This window comes from Rhamphochromis sp. 'chilingali' (genome assembly GCF_963969265.1).
Source record: "Rhamphochromis sp. 'chilingali' genome assembly, chromosome: 2".
Classification (NCBI taxonomy): domain Eukaryota; kingdom Metazoa; phylum Chordata; class Actinopteri; order Cichliformes; family Cichlidae; genus Rhamphochromis; species Rhamphochromis sp. 'chilingali'.
In genome coordinates, this window is record NC_137930.1 from 7,921,422 (window position 1) to 7,937,639 (window position 16,218).

Here is a 16,218-nt window from a genome sequence, read left to right on the forward strand (position 1 = left end):
AAACAGAGTATTTGAGCTTATGTACTCCTTGCCCTCCAGGAGGCGCTATAGTGCATCTCTAGCAACTAAAACTGTATTAAGGAAATGCTGCTGCAGTCAGTGCCCTGATGACATTTACCACTGGTAACACCTACTGTTTAGAGCAGGCATATTTCTTCTCATACTGAGCACAAGGTGGCGCAAACATATACATAATGATGCCCTAATCAGCAGTGCTGGATCCACTACACTCACATTTTACCTGTTTCCACTAGAAGACTACACTATCATGTTCACCACAGCAGCAACAACTGACGGAGTGGAGGAATGTAGATGAAGCCCCTCAAGAACTGGCTGTTCTTTCAGTGCCTAAAACCGACTGTTATGTAAAACATCATCTACATTTGTAGTTATGGCTGCTCTGCTATCTGACTTTTCACACGTTTATGTCATTTAATATTTAGGTGACCTAAAGACAGTGTTCAGTTTACTCTGTTATGACGAAGATCTATCTATACAAAGAGAGTGATAGAGATATATATAAAGAAATAAGACAGAGTTGCGTTCTTACCCACACTTGACAAAACAGTGCTCGACAGCTCTGAACCCATCAGTCCTACAGACAGAAACACACACATCAAATGAGTATACAATCTGGGTTTTGTTGTTCATTTTTATTATACAACGCCATAATACTTTGGGTGTTAGATTCTTGATCAGGAACTTTTGCAAACTATTTATCATGTAGAGCTCAGCTGTTATTCCAAACCTGATATGCAGAGATTGTCTTCATTCTTAAGAATAATAATTATTCAAATGAACATACTATATAGGGCTCCCAATAAATTACTACTAAAGAAAAAGACGATTCAAGAGAACCTAACACAGCTGGCAAAATTGTAGTTTTACTAACCGTGTTAGGAAATGCAAAGTTAACGCAAACCCACAATAGAAAGATTACTGGGAAAATGATCCTCTTATGGCCTTAGCATATCTATTGATTGTCATTATCATAGAAAAAAGTAGGAAAACACTCACGGCTGCGTCACTTTTTAAGTTGTATTCTTAAGTCTAAAATGCCATTAATGCCTGACTGCTACACCTTTTTGTCACTGCTGGACCAAATGTTGGCCAATACTGTTTTTTTTTCTCATATAGAAAATCTGGAAACACTGCAGCGCGTCAGGCTGTCTATGAAAGGAAAATCAGCAGGATTGTGAAAAGATTTTTAAATAGAAGACAAAAAACAGGAAAACACGTGCTAGGTAGGTTAACACCGAGTATTTGCTAGGTGTGGACCAGCCTGCTTATTTGCCCAAAGGCCCATTTTGAGCTCTAGCTGTGTTACAGTCCAAAACAGCTGAACATTTAATAAGGTCTTTGATGAGGACTGAAGAAAAAGCTACTGACCACAAACATACCTGCATTTCCTGTGCTGGAAGGACTTTGAGGAGACATGCTGTTTCTTTGCAGAGATGAGTGAGAGATGGGCAGCAGGCTATGGTTACCTAGACTGCCCCCTATGCCCTGATGGGAGTAGAGCAGCCCACCCTGATTACTGCCTGGGATGGATATACCCATGTCATAGTTGGAGGGCAGACCCTGCACATAGAACAAACAAAGCCAGTCGTCACTGGTAAGGAAACACGAAGCTGCTTAAAACAACGCTATGCATCAAAAAGAGCAGGTGTGAACATACACAGATTCTCTGTCGGTTGATCATCAGGTCAATGTCTTCATTGATTTTCCGGTATTTATCGTCCAACTCTGGGCTCTGGCCAGCAGAGTCATCAGCCTCGATGTCAGGGCTTTCACAGCCGTTTAAACCCTTCTTTCGCAGGGTCTGGATAAAAGAAGACAAACAAAAGAGTCAAACACAGCAGGGTGACTTTACTGTATGTACTACATCCACGGATCTTCTCTGAGACCTTCCTCTTTTCCTCCTGCCCGGCAGCTCCATCTTCAACATTTTTTGTAAAGTGTGTCCACTATCTCTCCTCTGCACATGGCCTAAACCTCATCTCAGGTTCACCTCTCTAACTTTGTCTCCACATCCCTCAACCTGAGCTGTCCCTCTGATGTCCTCATTTCTAAGCTTGTCCACCCTCTTGTGTTAAACAGTCTGGTCTAAAAGTCCATTACCCTCTCTCCCACACATCTGCATAACTGCACAGGTATGTCACCTGGACCAAATCTTCATCCAACTCTTCTTCATTTGCTAACTTTCCTCCATACTCACTATAAGCCTTTTTGTTGCTTCCCTTCTCTCTGCTGTACATCTAGCCTCCCAGCACTCCTGTCTACTTTATTTCTCTTTATGGCTATCGCACTTTTCCTTTGCTAAAACTTCCTCATTCCAACAACATTCCTCATTGTCTTTGCTCTGTCCTGATACACCAAACACCTTCTGGCAGTTTCCCTCAACTGTACTTTTCCAGTCATTTGGTAAGTCTGCCCTACCACCCAGAGCCTTTCTCAATTCCTCCCTGAACTAAGTGCATAATTCTTCCTTTTTTGACTTAAATCGTTTAAATCCTTACGTCTGCCTTCACTTCCTTAGTCGTCTTGATGTCCAAAGTCAAAATCGACCATCCTTCTCTCCATCATATCAGCTTTCCCTTTAGCAGCCATAGTCCCTACTCTCAACTCCACACCCCTGCCTTTCTTTCCCTCTCGCTGCCTCCTAACACACCTCCCTCTATTTCTGTTGCTATGTATTCAGCCAGCAGTAGTACAGTTTCCACCAGCACCATGTTGGCCAACAGCATCAGAGGCAGTAATTGTTATCCGGTCCAGAAGAATCTGGAATGGAAATCTCATTCTTGATGACCCACATATTCAAACTAACAATGACTACCATTCCTGATGGTAGCCTCTCCGTTTATACAGGCATCGGACTGGCACTGCACTGCTACTTGTGACTACTACAATTAGTAGCTCTATAAAACTATAAAACATGCAATCTAAATATGATTTTTATGAATTAAAGGCCCTGGTTGTGTGGTTAGTTAGTCTGCTCTGAGAAAGTTTTGATCTTTCACCAGGACTCTTCTTCTAATGAAGAGGTCGAACTTAGAACAAACATTTCCAACCACAAGAGGGCGATAAATGAGCAGCTATCCCACCAGTGAGGTTCCAAACTGACTTCTATAAGCCAGACAGCAGTGTAAAATGCAAGTGGTACAATCAAACCCAACATACTCGTTTCACCAGCATGTGACAGCATTCACAAAAAGGTCTCTGAATTTTTATACTCATGTTATGTGTGAAGAATAAACAGAATTTAATTTGTGTGTGTGTGTGTGTGTCTCAAAGGTCAGATGCTTCATGTGAATATTGGGAAATCTCTTCTCTTACACAGATATTGGATGATAATGATGATGGTGATGTGAGTGTGTGTGCGTCCGTTTGTACATGTGTGTGGTTTGGGTCTTGGTGGCCTGCTTCAGCGCTTCACAGCCCGTTAGTCCAGTCTGTCACCGTATGAGCATGGCAGTGCCTCTTTCAAACACAGACATACAAATATGACTGTTGGAGCAGCTATCCCACTCATCCCAGTCATGTACACCTGTTGTGCTTTAAAAGGGAGGGGGGGTTAGGGTCTGCAGTGAGGGGAGGGGTGAGGCAGCTTCCACCAATACCAGTGTGGCTACTGGAAGGATGGCCGTAGAAGGTTATTTTTTGCCACTGTGCTCCGCAGTGTTCCTCGTCACTCCCTTGCAATTTGTCAATCTGGCTGCTCTATTAAAACATAAAACTGACTCCACTAGCCTACTTTTCCCTCATCAAATACACACAGAGCACACAGTGCTACTACATTACGCCTCACTTTGCTTTTTTAGTGGAAATAAAGACTGAATGCAAGGAAGTCAGGTGGAAACATTTTACTTATTAACTTATTAAAGGAGCAAACTGTAAAAATACTTCACGTGTTTATGCAATAAAATGTGAATTTAAGGTAAAGTAGAGGTCTCCTAATGACTGGTATTACATCTGTAAACAGTGTTTAAGCATTAAAGTTAGTCTTAGTCTGCTGGTTTCAAATTTAGGTTTGACCCAACTCCAAAGCGATTGTGAAATGATTCATTTGAGAGGATAGAAGAAAAACAAAATTGTAATTAGGGCTGAGAGATAAATTAATCTCAGTAATTATCACAGGAAAAATTACCTCTATAATAATGACGATAACCTGATGAGTAATTGGCAGTCTGCACAATCATCTGTACAATTAGCCTCTGAGGTTACAGCATCAGGGTTATGTGGATAAAATGTTCACAAAGATCAAGAAAAAGACAACACACACAGTTTCTTTCGCTCTCTCTCTCTCTCTCTCTCGGAAAATTAGAATAAGTGATCATGGGGAGAGTGTGCAAGATGAGGCGATTGTTGTTAAGAGACAATCACTGACAAGAAAACAAAAAACTTTTCCAGGATTTTAAAAGGTTCCACAACCAAGCAGCCAAATCTGCTAACAAGCCTCACAAGTAGTTCAGTCTGCAGCTTCTTTTCTTTAACAGAAACCTATCTGTAGCTGTTTGTCAGCTACATCAGCAGCCATGCAGTCAAGCTTTAACTGCAGCCAGGCAACTTCACCCGCTCACTTTCACCCATCCGGCAGACAAATCTATGCACATCATTTAAGCTGCTTTGGTTTGCCTACAGTTGCTGCACATAACAGCTGCTTTGAAACCCACCTCCAATCCACAGCATGTCTTTTGTCCCGTCTTCCTCCCCTCACCCACCCCTGTCACGGCAGATGGCCGCCACTCCCTGACCCTGGTTCTGCTGGAGGTTTCTTCCTGTTAAAAGAGAGTTTTTCCTTCCCGCTGTTGCCAACGCGCTAACTCATAGAGGGGGTCTTATGATTGTTGGGGTTTTCTCTGTTGTATTATTGTAAGATCTACCTTACAAAATTCCATCCAACTCATCTTTCCATAGCGTATCTGACTGAATCCTATTTGTTTCCCATATATCCTGTCCATCTCTACTGCATCCATCTAATAAGATACTTAAGAAAAAGCAATTCAAGTTGTAACATACAAGTACACAGTATACACTAAATTCTTCCAAGGGACTAGTGTTGTAGTTTGCCGAGACGAAGCTAATGTGTTACAGATTCATATACTTCTAGGTACTGCAATACACATCATTGCTTCTTACTGTATAAACTGAATGGAGGAAACTTAACTGGTGGTTTTCAATCAGTCAATTACTTGTAAAAGGTAGTGGGGAAATTTAGCTGCCAGTGGTGAGACTGATAGAATCGCACGCAAATATTCAGCTAACATTCATTAGAGTTCAATTCTATTTCATTTATACAGCATTAGGTGCCTTTCTTTTAAGGCACCTAGTGAAATATCTATGGAGAGTACTGCTCTATAGCAGAACTCTTGCCCTCATTGACCTCCAGCTCTCTCTCTGGGCAGCAGCTGTGCCCACACCAAAGCTAGGCCCTGTTTGAGAGTCACTCTGTTGTGTCTAACTTTGTCGCTCAGTGATCATTTGTAAATATAGCCAAGATCACAGCACATTCATTAAGTGGTGTGAGCTGGTGTTGTCAGACAGTGCTGTTAAATCAGGTGCAAGGTTCTTAGGTTCTTTGTACAAAATATGTCTGAATACAAAGAGCATTCAATTACATCTTTAGTCTTGTTGTGTTTTAATGAAATTCAAAAGCATTATTTGGGGGTGGCTGTAGCTTACGAGGTAGAGCAGAAGGTTGGTGGTTTGATCCCTGACTGCTCCAAAGTAACCAGATATTTGGACAGTAAGCGATATCACAGTCTTCACATAATAATGCAAATACATAAGTACATGTTCTGAGGTCTTAGTTATTTCCAACCACTGATGAGGAGTGTGTGTTTGTCAGGGCTGAATATGTGTAACGGCAGGTGGCTGGAACAGATTCCTGCTTTGGCATTTGCAACTTAGGGGGAGACAGCTGACGAGGAAAGAGGGAAAGGGAGATCCCATAATATCAAATCAGCTGCCCGTCTCCCACCCAACTCCACCATTCATTGCTTTTCCATCCATTTTGTTTTCTCTTTTTGGCTTCACTTGCTCCATTGGCATCTCTTTTCGTGAGCGGTCTCCTTCTCTTTAACATCAGACGATACTTTAAATCTATGTGAGCGTCAGTGTGTGTGCGCAGTTGCTCTGAAAGTGAGCATGTGCCAAGGAACATGACATGCAACATTTACACCATCGCAGGCAGCAGATTGCAGTTTTGTCCAAAATTAGACCAACATTATTTACAAAGACACAAGAAACAACTGTAAACATTCAAGTTATGGATCCCAAACTTTCTACGCATTTCTCTGAAAATTTCCTCATGATTTCCTTAAGAAATAGCTTCTATGTAGCTATCAGCTGTAAACCTATTACTTCTGACTGAGGTTGGTGAATGACAGTTTGTAGAGGATGGGAAAAACTCCAACATGATTCTGTAGTACTGGAAAAGTTCATATATCATTAAGCAGTTTTGTCCCCTTTATGACGGTTTCTATATTAATTGTAGAATCAGATGTTGTGTAATGTTGCTCATGAAAGGTATGTCTGACTACCTTTCTTTTGAAGAATGTCCCTTTCATCACCTCCAAAGTTTCTGCTCTGTCTGATAGGTCTGCTTTTTTTTCAGCTCAGTCATGCAGCAATACCTTTTTAGACCACACACTGAGAGGTCCATCCTACTGCCACCTATGCAGAGAACACCCTTAACAGGTCTCCAACCCACTTTGTTTAACAAAGAGGGACATATAAGCATTCACTGACCATGTTAATTGACCACGTTACTGGGGAGGAAGCCAGAATACCTGGAGAGAACCCATGCAGGCACAGGGAGAACATGAAATCCACACAAAAAGGCCCCAAGCCAGCTGGTGGACTCGAACCCAGAACCATCTTGCTACAGACCACACCCCAATGCTGCCCAGGGGATCATTTCCTTTAAAGGATGTAACATAACTAAGGACCTGGAAAAAATTTCTGACCCTTAATTTGCCACGAAAAACTAAAAACAGTCCACACCTGTCCATGAAACCGTAATCACACATCTAAATGTTTATATGTGTGATTATTTTTTAACTACATTAACAGCACACAGATTTCTATCCACAACACTAAAGAAGTGAGACAGTAGTGTAACATTAGTTTCGCTCTACTGTTAATGTGGTATTTTCAGTATTTCTGTATTAGTTTTAACTCACAAGAGTGCTTCTGCAATGCTGCTGTTATATTTAGTTATGGATCTAATCTTTTCCTCCACTGCTAAATGAGAAATAAAAAAGGACATCTCATTGTGTATATATAAATATCGGACACACTTTTACATGAAGTCCTTGACTTCCTCTCGTTAGGTATGTGCTGGACTGGACAGAGAGGGGAAAAGGAAGGAGGGAAGAGAAGGAGGTTGTGGGGAACTTCAATGTGGTTACTCAGTCTGAAGTTGCTTCTTTTCCTATTCTTTATTTTCCTCCTGTGGTTCACACACACACACACACACACACACACACACACACACACACACACACACACACACACACACACACACACACACACACACACACACACACACACACACACTCACTGCCCGTCATGGCTATTCTTAGCTGTGTTCTGGGCTATTTTTAGACCACTACCGGTTTCCAGCCATTTAGCAGGGAGGGATCTCAGCCAACACAAAGGAACTGGACTCACTCCGCAAGCATATGTGAGTGTAGGTTTCATCTGTTTCTAATCAGAACACGGCACGGATCCACAGTTTAACACACACACGCACGCACAAACACACACAGCGGGCTAAAGCAAAAGAAGGTTAACAGAGTAAAAGTGAGGAATGCAGACTTATAAATAGCAGCAATGTTCCCAGTCTAAATGAACACAAAACAATAAGCTGATAGTTATCTGGCCAGTAGCCTGTACACACACAAACAAGCACATGAGAACAAAAAAAGATAACCAAAACAAAGGAGCCTCTCTTCTACTAAATTCCTGCCTGCCAGATATTTCATTGGCGGAGTCTTTTCACATCTCTGTGGACATACTATCATCTAGAACTCACACTTCATTCCCCATCCAACTCAGTTTTTCCAGTACATAAATAAGCGTTTCGCTCATAGGGAGTGATGTGATTGTTGGGTTTTTCTCTGTTTTCTTCGTATCGTTGTAGGGTCTTGACCTTACAATATAAAGAGCCTTGAGGTAACTGTTGTTGTCATTTGGTGCTATATAAATAAAATTGAACTAAAAAAATCCTCTTGGTCTTTAAAGATACTCTGCACTTAATAACAGCTGTGGGTGAATGTTTTTTACATAACTGACACATTTGAATACTAGTCCTTTGTTTGTGCTGTTGGTCCCTTTTTGGGCATTTGTAAAGGGATTAGGACACAAAAGATATGGTTACTGTGTGGTATAGACTGACCAAGAAGTCTGGGTTAAGTTCATTTCTACACTTCCTGGCATGTTAGCTTATGAACCTGGCAAAAATAATCAGTCCTATGCTAAAAAAGGTAAATAAATAATAAAAATCAACCCTGAGACAGACCTAAACATACCAAGCCTTCATATTGAACAGTCAAAAATGCAATAGATGATGTTATGGTGGTCAAGTCTAGCCTTTAATATCTATAATTTATAGCATGACATGGAGTTACATGAAAAATAGTCTCCACAGGACATTCAACTGCTTCCTTACTCAATCTTACTGCTTCCACAGGAATTAAGAGAGAAGCTAGCAGCCAGGTGCTGCTAATCAAATTCACTTGATTAACTGATCATCAGTGAATGTGTGCACCTCCAGAAAAGCTGAACTTTTGCCAGTTTGCTGCACTGAAGCATTCAGATGTGTGCTAACACAATATCACGATCTTCACAGAAGTGAAGGACATTCACCCCAGGCTCACACAATACAATGATCAGAGAAAGCTTGCAGTCAGTGAGTGGAGCATGAACTCTTCGATAAACCAAATAATCAAATGTGAGGCTATTTGTATGACAGCTAAAGTGAGAGCTTTCTTCTCAGACTGCATGCCTGAGCATGCAGCCACAGCTCAGGGTGTATGGCAATTCACTATAGCACTGTATCATAATACATTTAAAAAAGTAAAAAAAAAAAAAAAAAAAAAAGGTCCGTCTTTCATAGATTATGGGGCACAAATTTACAGTTGTGCTCAAAGGTTTCCATCCACTCATCATGGGCTTTTTCAAGACTAGAATGAATTTGCAGCATCCATCGAAGTGTGTGTGCAGATAAGATGCTTAGGTATTGAGAAAAGCACTTGTGTCACTGGGCGAGGCTTCAAGTAAAAAGTGCTTGAGTGCTAAGTTAGAGTCTCAGTCCATTTCATTTGGCAAAACAAATTAACAATGGCACCCTTACATACAGAGCTGGAATTAAAATGAGTCCAGAGAAGAAAAACTCCACTGGCTTTATCAAAATGATCCACTCATTCATCACTCCTTTCCACTACAATTTTACGAAGGTTAGGAAACTAACAAAAACGCCATGGCTAGGCAAAAGAAAAAGTGTGCACACACACAGGAAAAGAAAGCTGGACAGTAGCGAGGGAGGATAAGTTGTACAGAGGTTACAGTGGCAACGACAGCAGTGAGCAGTAAATAACGCTGCTGTTCAAACTGTGTCTTTACAGCACAGAGATGAAGGGACTGCAGGTATAGATTATAGTAATGAGCTAAACAGGATTGTAGTAGATTACAGAGGATTACATAGTGCGTAAAGCTGGCTCTGATGGGGTTGCCCGAAAGGTCATGTGGTCGGCAATGTGGGGGAAAAGCTCAGGTGATGCACGCATACGGTGTGTCCACGTGCAGGCAGAGAGCAGAGAACGGCATCAACACAGTCCTCTGCCTTCTCGTCTCAACAGGATAGTCCTGCTTATGAGAACAAACCTTGGCTGTTTACATTTAATTGTCTGAGTCATCTTCCTCATCATTTCCTAAACATAATCTGTTGTTTAGCAATATGTCACGTTTCATTCAGAACTGCCTGGATTCTGACATCTTACAGCTTAGATTTGACCTTGGTGTCATGGTGTTCTTAGCAAGTGTCCAAAACGTGGGCGCGTGTTTCCACAGAGTGTGTGTTTGCATGTGTCTGCAGAGGCAGTTGCTATTGTGCTCTTTTCCTAATACTGTGACTATTAAGATTAGGCAGAACAAGGTTCAGTCCAGCACAAACTTTAGTACTGTGTGTTGCTGAAATGTTATACAGTAGGTCACACACACATTTGCACAGTGAGGTCAGATCCTCAAAGCATCATAGTTCCGATTAATAAACTATACAGAAAGAGTTTTAGCTACACAACACTGACTGTGAGGACATAAGCTCCACCCACCAGTTGTTCAAAACTGCTCTTTAACTTGCTGGGCCCACGTCCTCATTTTAGGTTTGACAGTGTTTTAGTAGATAAAGGCGAATGGCTTAAACATGAATTGAGCTGCGGTTTGGGGAAGGCCTCGAAGGGGACTGGCGGTGGCTCCTGGGCCTGGAAGATCCCCACGTACTAAATAAAAGTAAAGAAGTTAAAGAACTGAAAAGGGGAGGGACGTAAACGAGAATGAACAGCTTGTAGAACTGGGGGAACATAAATAGATGAGAGCCAGAGGGAGCATGTTTGGAGGCGTGGTCCCGCTCCTGAAATTCTGATATGAGGGGCAGCTAGTTGGGAGAAAGTAGTCTTGATGTGACAGGGTGTCCACATCAAATAGAATAAGTAAGAATAGTATAAAAAAAGATTAATGGATGGTTTCTCAGAATTCTTTTTGCTCAATCAGGAAACTGAAAAGACCAAAGTCAACAGCTTATACATGTTGAACGTGTGTGTGTTTTACTTACATCCACAATGTCGGAGTTGGTCCTGCTCTCGTGTGGTTCATTGTATTCGGTGTATTTCAGCAGAACTTTGTCCATGTCTGTGCTGGCATACTGAAACAGCTTGTTGGTGCTGTTGAAGATGATCAGTGCAATCTCACAGTCGCACAACACACTGAGCTCATAAGCTTTCTTCATTAGGCCAAATTTACGCTTAGTGAAAGTCACCTGGAAGAAAGGAAGGTAAAAGGAGAACCGTGAAATGTCTAGTTATTAATGAGTCCATCTACCATTTTGCAAATCGTCACCCTATGACATATTATATATAACTTACATGGTCATATATATGGATTTAGGTATGCAACAGAATCATCTTCATCAATTATGGAAAGCCATAAAGGTTGTGAACAGGTGTAAACTGCTGCTGAGATATTGCATGTGGCCCTGACAAAATAACAGAACATCTGAAGTACAGTGTGCCACCAGAAGAATCTCAGTATGAAAGCATAGGCTATAGAATAAAAGCATATAAGATAAAGGCATAATGTTTTTATCCTTCCTAACTCCATGCTAACTATTGGTGTCAGCAGTCAAAGACGAAACTGATAAAATGTCCAGCTTAAACAATTACAGGTTTCTGTGGCTAGGTTACTGTCAAAGGTATTACAACAAATTATTTTATATTGTCTTCAAAAACACATAACAACTACCAAGAATCTTGCTCGGTCAACGGGATAGGCAAGTGAAGGCCAAATGTTTATAATAAGTAACATTATTGCCTTTCACACTGTGCTGATAAATGTATGTTCCAATGATTTGATGCTGAAAATATGGTTAAAATCAGAGTCAGAGAGGGGCAGAGAAGACAGGAATAAAGCATAGAAAAGTAAAAAATAAATAAATAAATATCAGGATAACAAGATTATCTCAACAACTTGGTAGCTTGGGTGGAGGTGGGTTGCAAATCAGCTTGCATTTGCACTACAAAGAGTACAAGTGTGTCAGGTCAGCAATCGCTGGTGCTTGCTGCTATTTTCCACACATGTTAGCCATCATAAACTGAGCCACTGACATAAAAAAGGAAATGTTATTTTTTTTCAGTATGAATAATTGTCATCAATATGACCAAGTACACATACTTTTACTGTGTTCACACCACAAGCCTGCACACAAAGAGGCACTGGTATACCTTGGTACAGACCAGGGAAGGACTGGGAGGTCAGTTCTGCCCTGTCAGGGGGGTCAGGAAGCACATGTGCCTGCATTTCCTGTCATAACAGGAAGAAAGGAACCACTCCCCCAGAAAAGATATGTGTGTGTGTTTGCGCCCGTGTGTGTCAGTGCACCTATTTACAATCAGTAGTTATAACACAGTTGTTATTTTGCCATGAGCTAGATGGTGCTGGCACATTTTGAAATGATTCTCACACACAATCACACAGTCGTGTTTGTGGGCGTCACATGACATGGTTTTGCTAGCTTGTCTGTTTTAAGTGTTCTTGGTTTGTGTTGTACTTGAGTGAAAGCAAGCGAAAGAAAGAGCGTGAACATGTATATACAGCAGCGTTTCATGTGTTCACCTAAACACAGACATCCCTCTGCACAGGGTTCTTGCTCAGAGTAATCATGAATAAATGTTTCATTGCATGTCACAGAAGCTCCTTTCTTAATGAGCTCATCAATTTGTATAATTCCTCTTTCTGCTGTATGATCTTTTTGTTTGATTTGATCCTATCCTTTAATTTTTTATTTTTACTTAAATGCAGCAGCTTTTCCTTCGTGAATTATTAAGGTTATTTTTTATTTTAAACAATGCGCACTTTGGAAACTGACATGAAAACACTTCAGTTCGAGTTGTGAAGTTTTCAAGTGGAGCTAAAAATGTACCCTTAATGAACTTGTTCTATAAATACACTGTGGTGAGAATAAACAGGGGAAAGACTGAGGGGGAACCACAGGAAGAAGATGAGTCCTAAGTTCAGAGGCTGAGCCAGAAAAACTGTTTGGTAAATATAAAAAAAACTCTTTAAGTACTTTAAAGGAGATGTTTTATACTCATTTTCAGCTCAATTCAATTCAAATAATCCTTCTTCAGCTTATACTTGGCCCGGTGCAGCTCCTTACTTTATCCTTTGCCTGCAACAAGGCAGCATGGAGGCTGAGTGGTTAATTGAATTGAATTTAAACTTGCGAAAGTGTACCTCATAAGATTCTGTTCTTTCATATCTCAGTGATTAAAATAATAAACTGGAAGCACACTGTGAAATAAGTGCTAGTCAGAGTCTTACATCACTTACATGTCTGTTCCGTTCATCCATAATCCGTGCTATCTGGATCTTCTTTCGCCCCATCTTTTTATCGTTGACTGTTTTTCTTTTTCAGAACTGTCGTATTTTCAGGTTCCTTCGATTTACTTCCAAGTCCTCACGCTTTTTCACTTCTCACTTTCGAACTGTTGCGTGGTTCCTGCAGAAAAACAGCAATAAACAAATCGAGATTAACAAAACTTATGTATACTACAAAATTCACTGTCTGTAAGTCGTGTTGATGATCAAAACTCAGAACGTTTTTTGTTTTACAAATGGGATTTTACACACACACACACACACACACACACACACACACACACACACACACACACACACACACACACACACACACACGCACAAAGAAATGTGTGTGTCTGTGTGGTTTTCTACATTTCAACCCACTCCCAATTAACCAAAACAGACTCCAACAGCAACATGTATGAACACATACATGCATAATTGAAATAATTACCAAAAAATTAATTGTGAGTGGGTATCTTCTCATGCTACAATGCACAGTTTAACTGACATGCATGCGTGGTCAGGCAGCACATTGTCTGTTTGCATGTCACCGCTGTTGTATCCCCCCAGACACACCCATAAACCCAGCTTCCTCAAGGGGTTTACTGTACACTCAGGAGGAAGTGAAACAACTGGGCATGTCAAAATGCAAATGATAAAGACGGAGGAGTCTGGCAATGTCATACGGTATATAAAAAAACATCTACGTTTGAAAAACCAAAGTTGCAGACTGGAATTAGGTACATCTCAACCGCTCACCAGAAAACTTCCTCTTTGGGCGGAGCTGAATCGGACAAGAGAGTGGGAAACACCACGACCCAACTCCAAATACAGTCTTTACCCTCAAACTGGTGTCTTTGAAAATCAGTCCTAAGCAGAGCTTAAAAAAGGACAATTCACTGATGAAAATTACAATTTGATAACACAAGTAGAACTTACATAACTAACAGTTATTCAGTAAATTGTGTTTTTTTGTACCGTCTTTAATCTAGCCTTCAAAATCTTGATGAGCAAAGGACAGAACTGAATGACAAACAACCCACACTCAAATAGCAGCAACTAGTTAAAAAGAACTTCAAGTAGGACCATGATTTATAAAACCAACACCATGTTGTATTTGGTAAGACTTGAAACTATCAACAAGACCATAAACTGATCAGGCAAAGGCTGACTGCGGTCACAGATCCGGTAAGTGATTTCAGTACAACTGAATTTCACTTGCTTTGGCAACATGAGGAGCTAACCTCTCAGGGTACCCACTGTTACCACAAGGAGTTAGTTGCAAGAAGAAATCTAGCCATTATTCCGGTAAGAAAAAACAAAGGAAATAAGGAAGTGAAACTAGTGATGTTAAGAGTGTGCAGCGTCGATATATAAAACATTAATGTAGCAGGTTTTCAGTGGTGGGACATCAGAGAAAACCCACACAGCGGACATTGCAAACTCTACACACACAAAACCATACTCTCCTGCTTATTCTAAGCTCAACGGTATAATATCTAAGGCAGTTTTCATTTCCCTGCACATGCATTTTTACTGGTTTATCTTGTGACTAACAGTTAACACAAAAATCAGGTACAGGACATCATCATATGTCATTTCTTCCATTTCTTCCAAAAGCATCTTCCGACTTTTTGTGATTATTTCTGTAATTTCACAAAATGTAATGCAAGTTACATACCAGTGCCTCTAATGCAGCTGAAAGGGGGCTAATTTTTTGTTTTAAATGACCCATGCAAAGATTTAATTCTCTGGAAAAAGGCACAGACTTTAAAATGATCTGTTCTTTCACAACTATGTGTAAAGACAGGCTGCATGGATAGGTGCTTGATTTTAGACACCTGTCGCAAATCGACTGAAAACACATGAACTCAAAGAGGGATCCAATACTTTTGACTATGCAGTGAGTGTGTGAGAAGAATCACAGTGAGCAGTATGTGGCGTTGTGTTACTAAATCTCACATTTAAGAGAAAAGAGACTCCTGTCCTCTTGGTGCAGAATGTGACAATTCTTAGTAGCAGCATGAATCTAAGCAAAGGGTTTGTTAATAACTTGTGTTGCACAGAGCATGAAGCAGGATGTGAGCTAAACAGGGGACATAGAAAATTTATGCTTAATATAAAAGCAAGAGTACCAGTTAATGCAGTGTGTGTGTGTGTGTGTGTGTGTGTGTGTGTGTGTGTGTGTGTGTGTGTGTGTGTGTGTGTGTGTGTGTGTGAGTAAGAGAGACTGCGTATGCCATGTGACCTGTGTCACACTCCTGAAGTGGCGCTTAAGAGCACGCTGAATTAACTGGATGTTCACACATGCAGGAACAGACACCCACAAACAAACACACATGGCAGGTTTTCTTGGCAGCTTCTCTGCCGTCATCATCATCGCCGCACTGCAAGGACAGAAGAGGTGTGACTGTTAAGGTGGTGTCAGCCTTTGGGCACACAGGATGAAACGAACAATAAAATAAGGATTTATGCCGATGTAAGCGATGACGAAGGTGTGTGCTCTCTGAACAAAAGCTAGAATGACTTTGCTGCAGAGTGTACTTCTTTTTTTGCCTCATCTCTTTATAACCATCATCATCACTATTTAAAAGGTATGAAGGCTACAGACAGCACACAGACATAAATCATGGCAGCACAGGAACAAGCTCTGAGTGCAAGATCCATAGAGGCTGGGGTCTATCACACCAGGCAAGACCCCAGGTGCAGGCTGGAGACAATCCAGCACATAACAGCAAGGTGCAAGATGCTAGCACGCAGGACATACATGAAACGCCATAACCAAGTCGTCAGCATTGTATACAAAAACATCTGGAAGTTACGAGGTCAAAATGGAACACCCCGCCTAGGGTGGTTGAAAATTACTGAGCTAAGATACTGTGGGACTTCCAGATACAAACAGACCAACAAAATGGTGGTGGCTAACCAACTGAATATAGTAGTGGTAGACAAGCAGAGGAAGATGGCCGTAGTGATAGACGTAGCGATACCGAATGATGGCATCTTCTGAACAAGGAACAGTTGAAGCTGAAGAAGTACCAAGGGCTCAGAGAAGAGCTCAAGAAGATGTGGAGGGAG

At 41.0% G+C, this 16,218-nt stretch overlaps 1 protein-coding gene across 4 annotated transcripts in view; it reads right to left on the reverse strand.

Annotated features, from left to right (window-relative positions):
* LOC308391947 (myocyte-specific enhancer factor 2C-like) overlaps positions 1–16,218 on the reverse strand; it is a 36,285-nt gene that overhangs the window by 6,795 nt on the left and 13,272 nt on the right. For 3 of the 4 annotated variants that reach the window (XM_080874766.1, XM_080874765.1, XM_080874767.1), the window contains 5 exons: positions 13,108–13,276; positions 10,835–11,038; positions 1,679–1,822; positions 1,401–1,581; positions 551–595 (listed from right to left, as the gene is read on the reverse strand). In XM_080874766.1, the coding sequence (XP_080730892.1) occupies positions 551–595; positions 1,401–1,581; positions 1,679–1,822; positions 10,835–11,038; positions 13,108–13,161 (628 nt within the window). In that variant the 5' untranslated portion in view covers positions 13,162–13,276. Of the gene's footprint in view, positions 1–550; positions 596–1,400; positions 1,582–1,678; positions 1,823–10,834; positions 11,039–13,107; positions 13,277–13,899; positions 13,922–16,218 lie in introns of those variants that run through there. The other variant, XM_080874768.1, reaches the window with a different exon arrangement.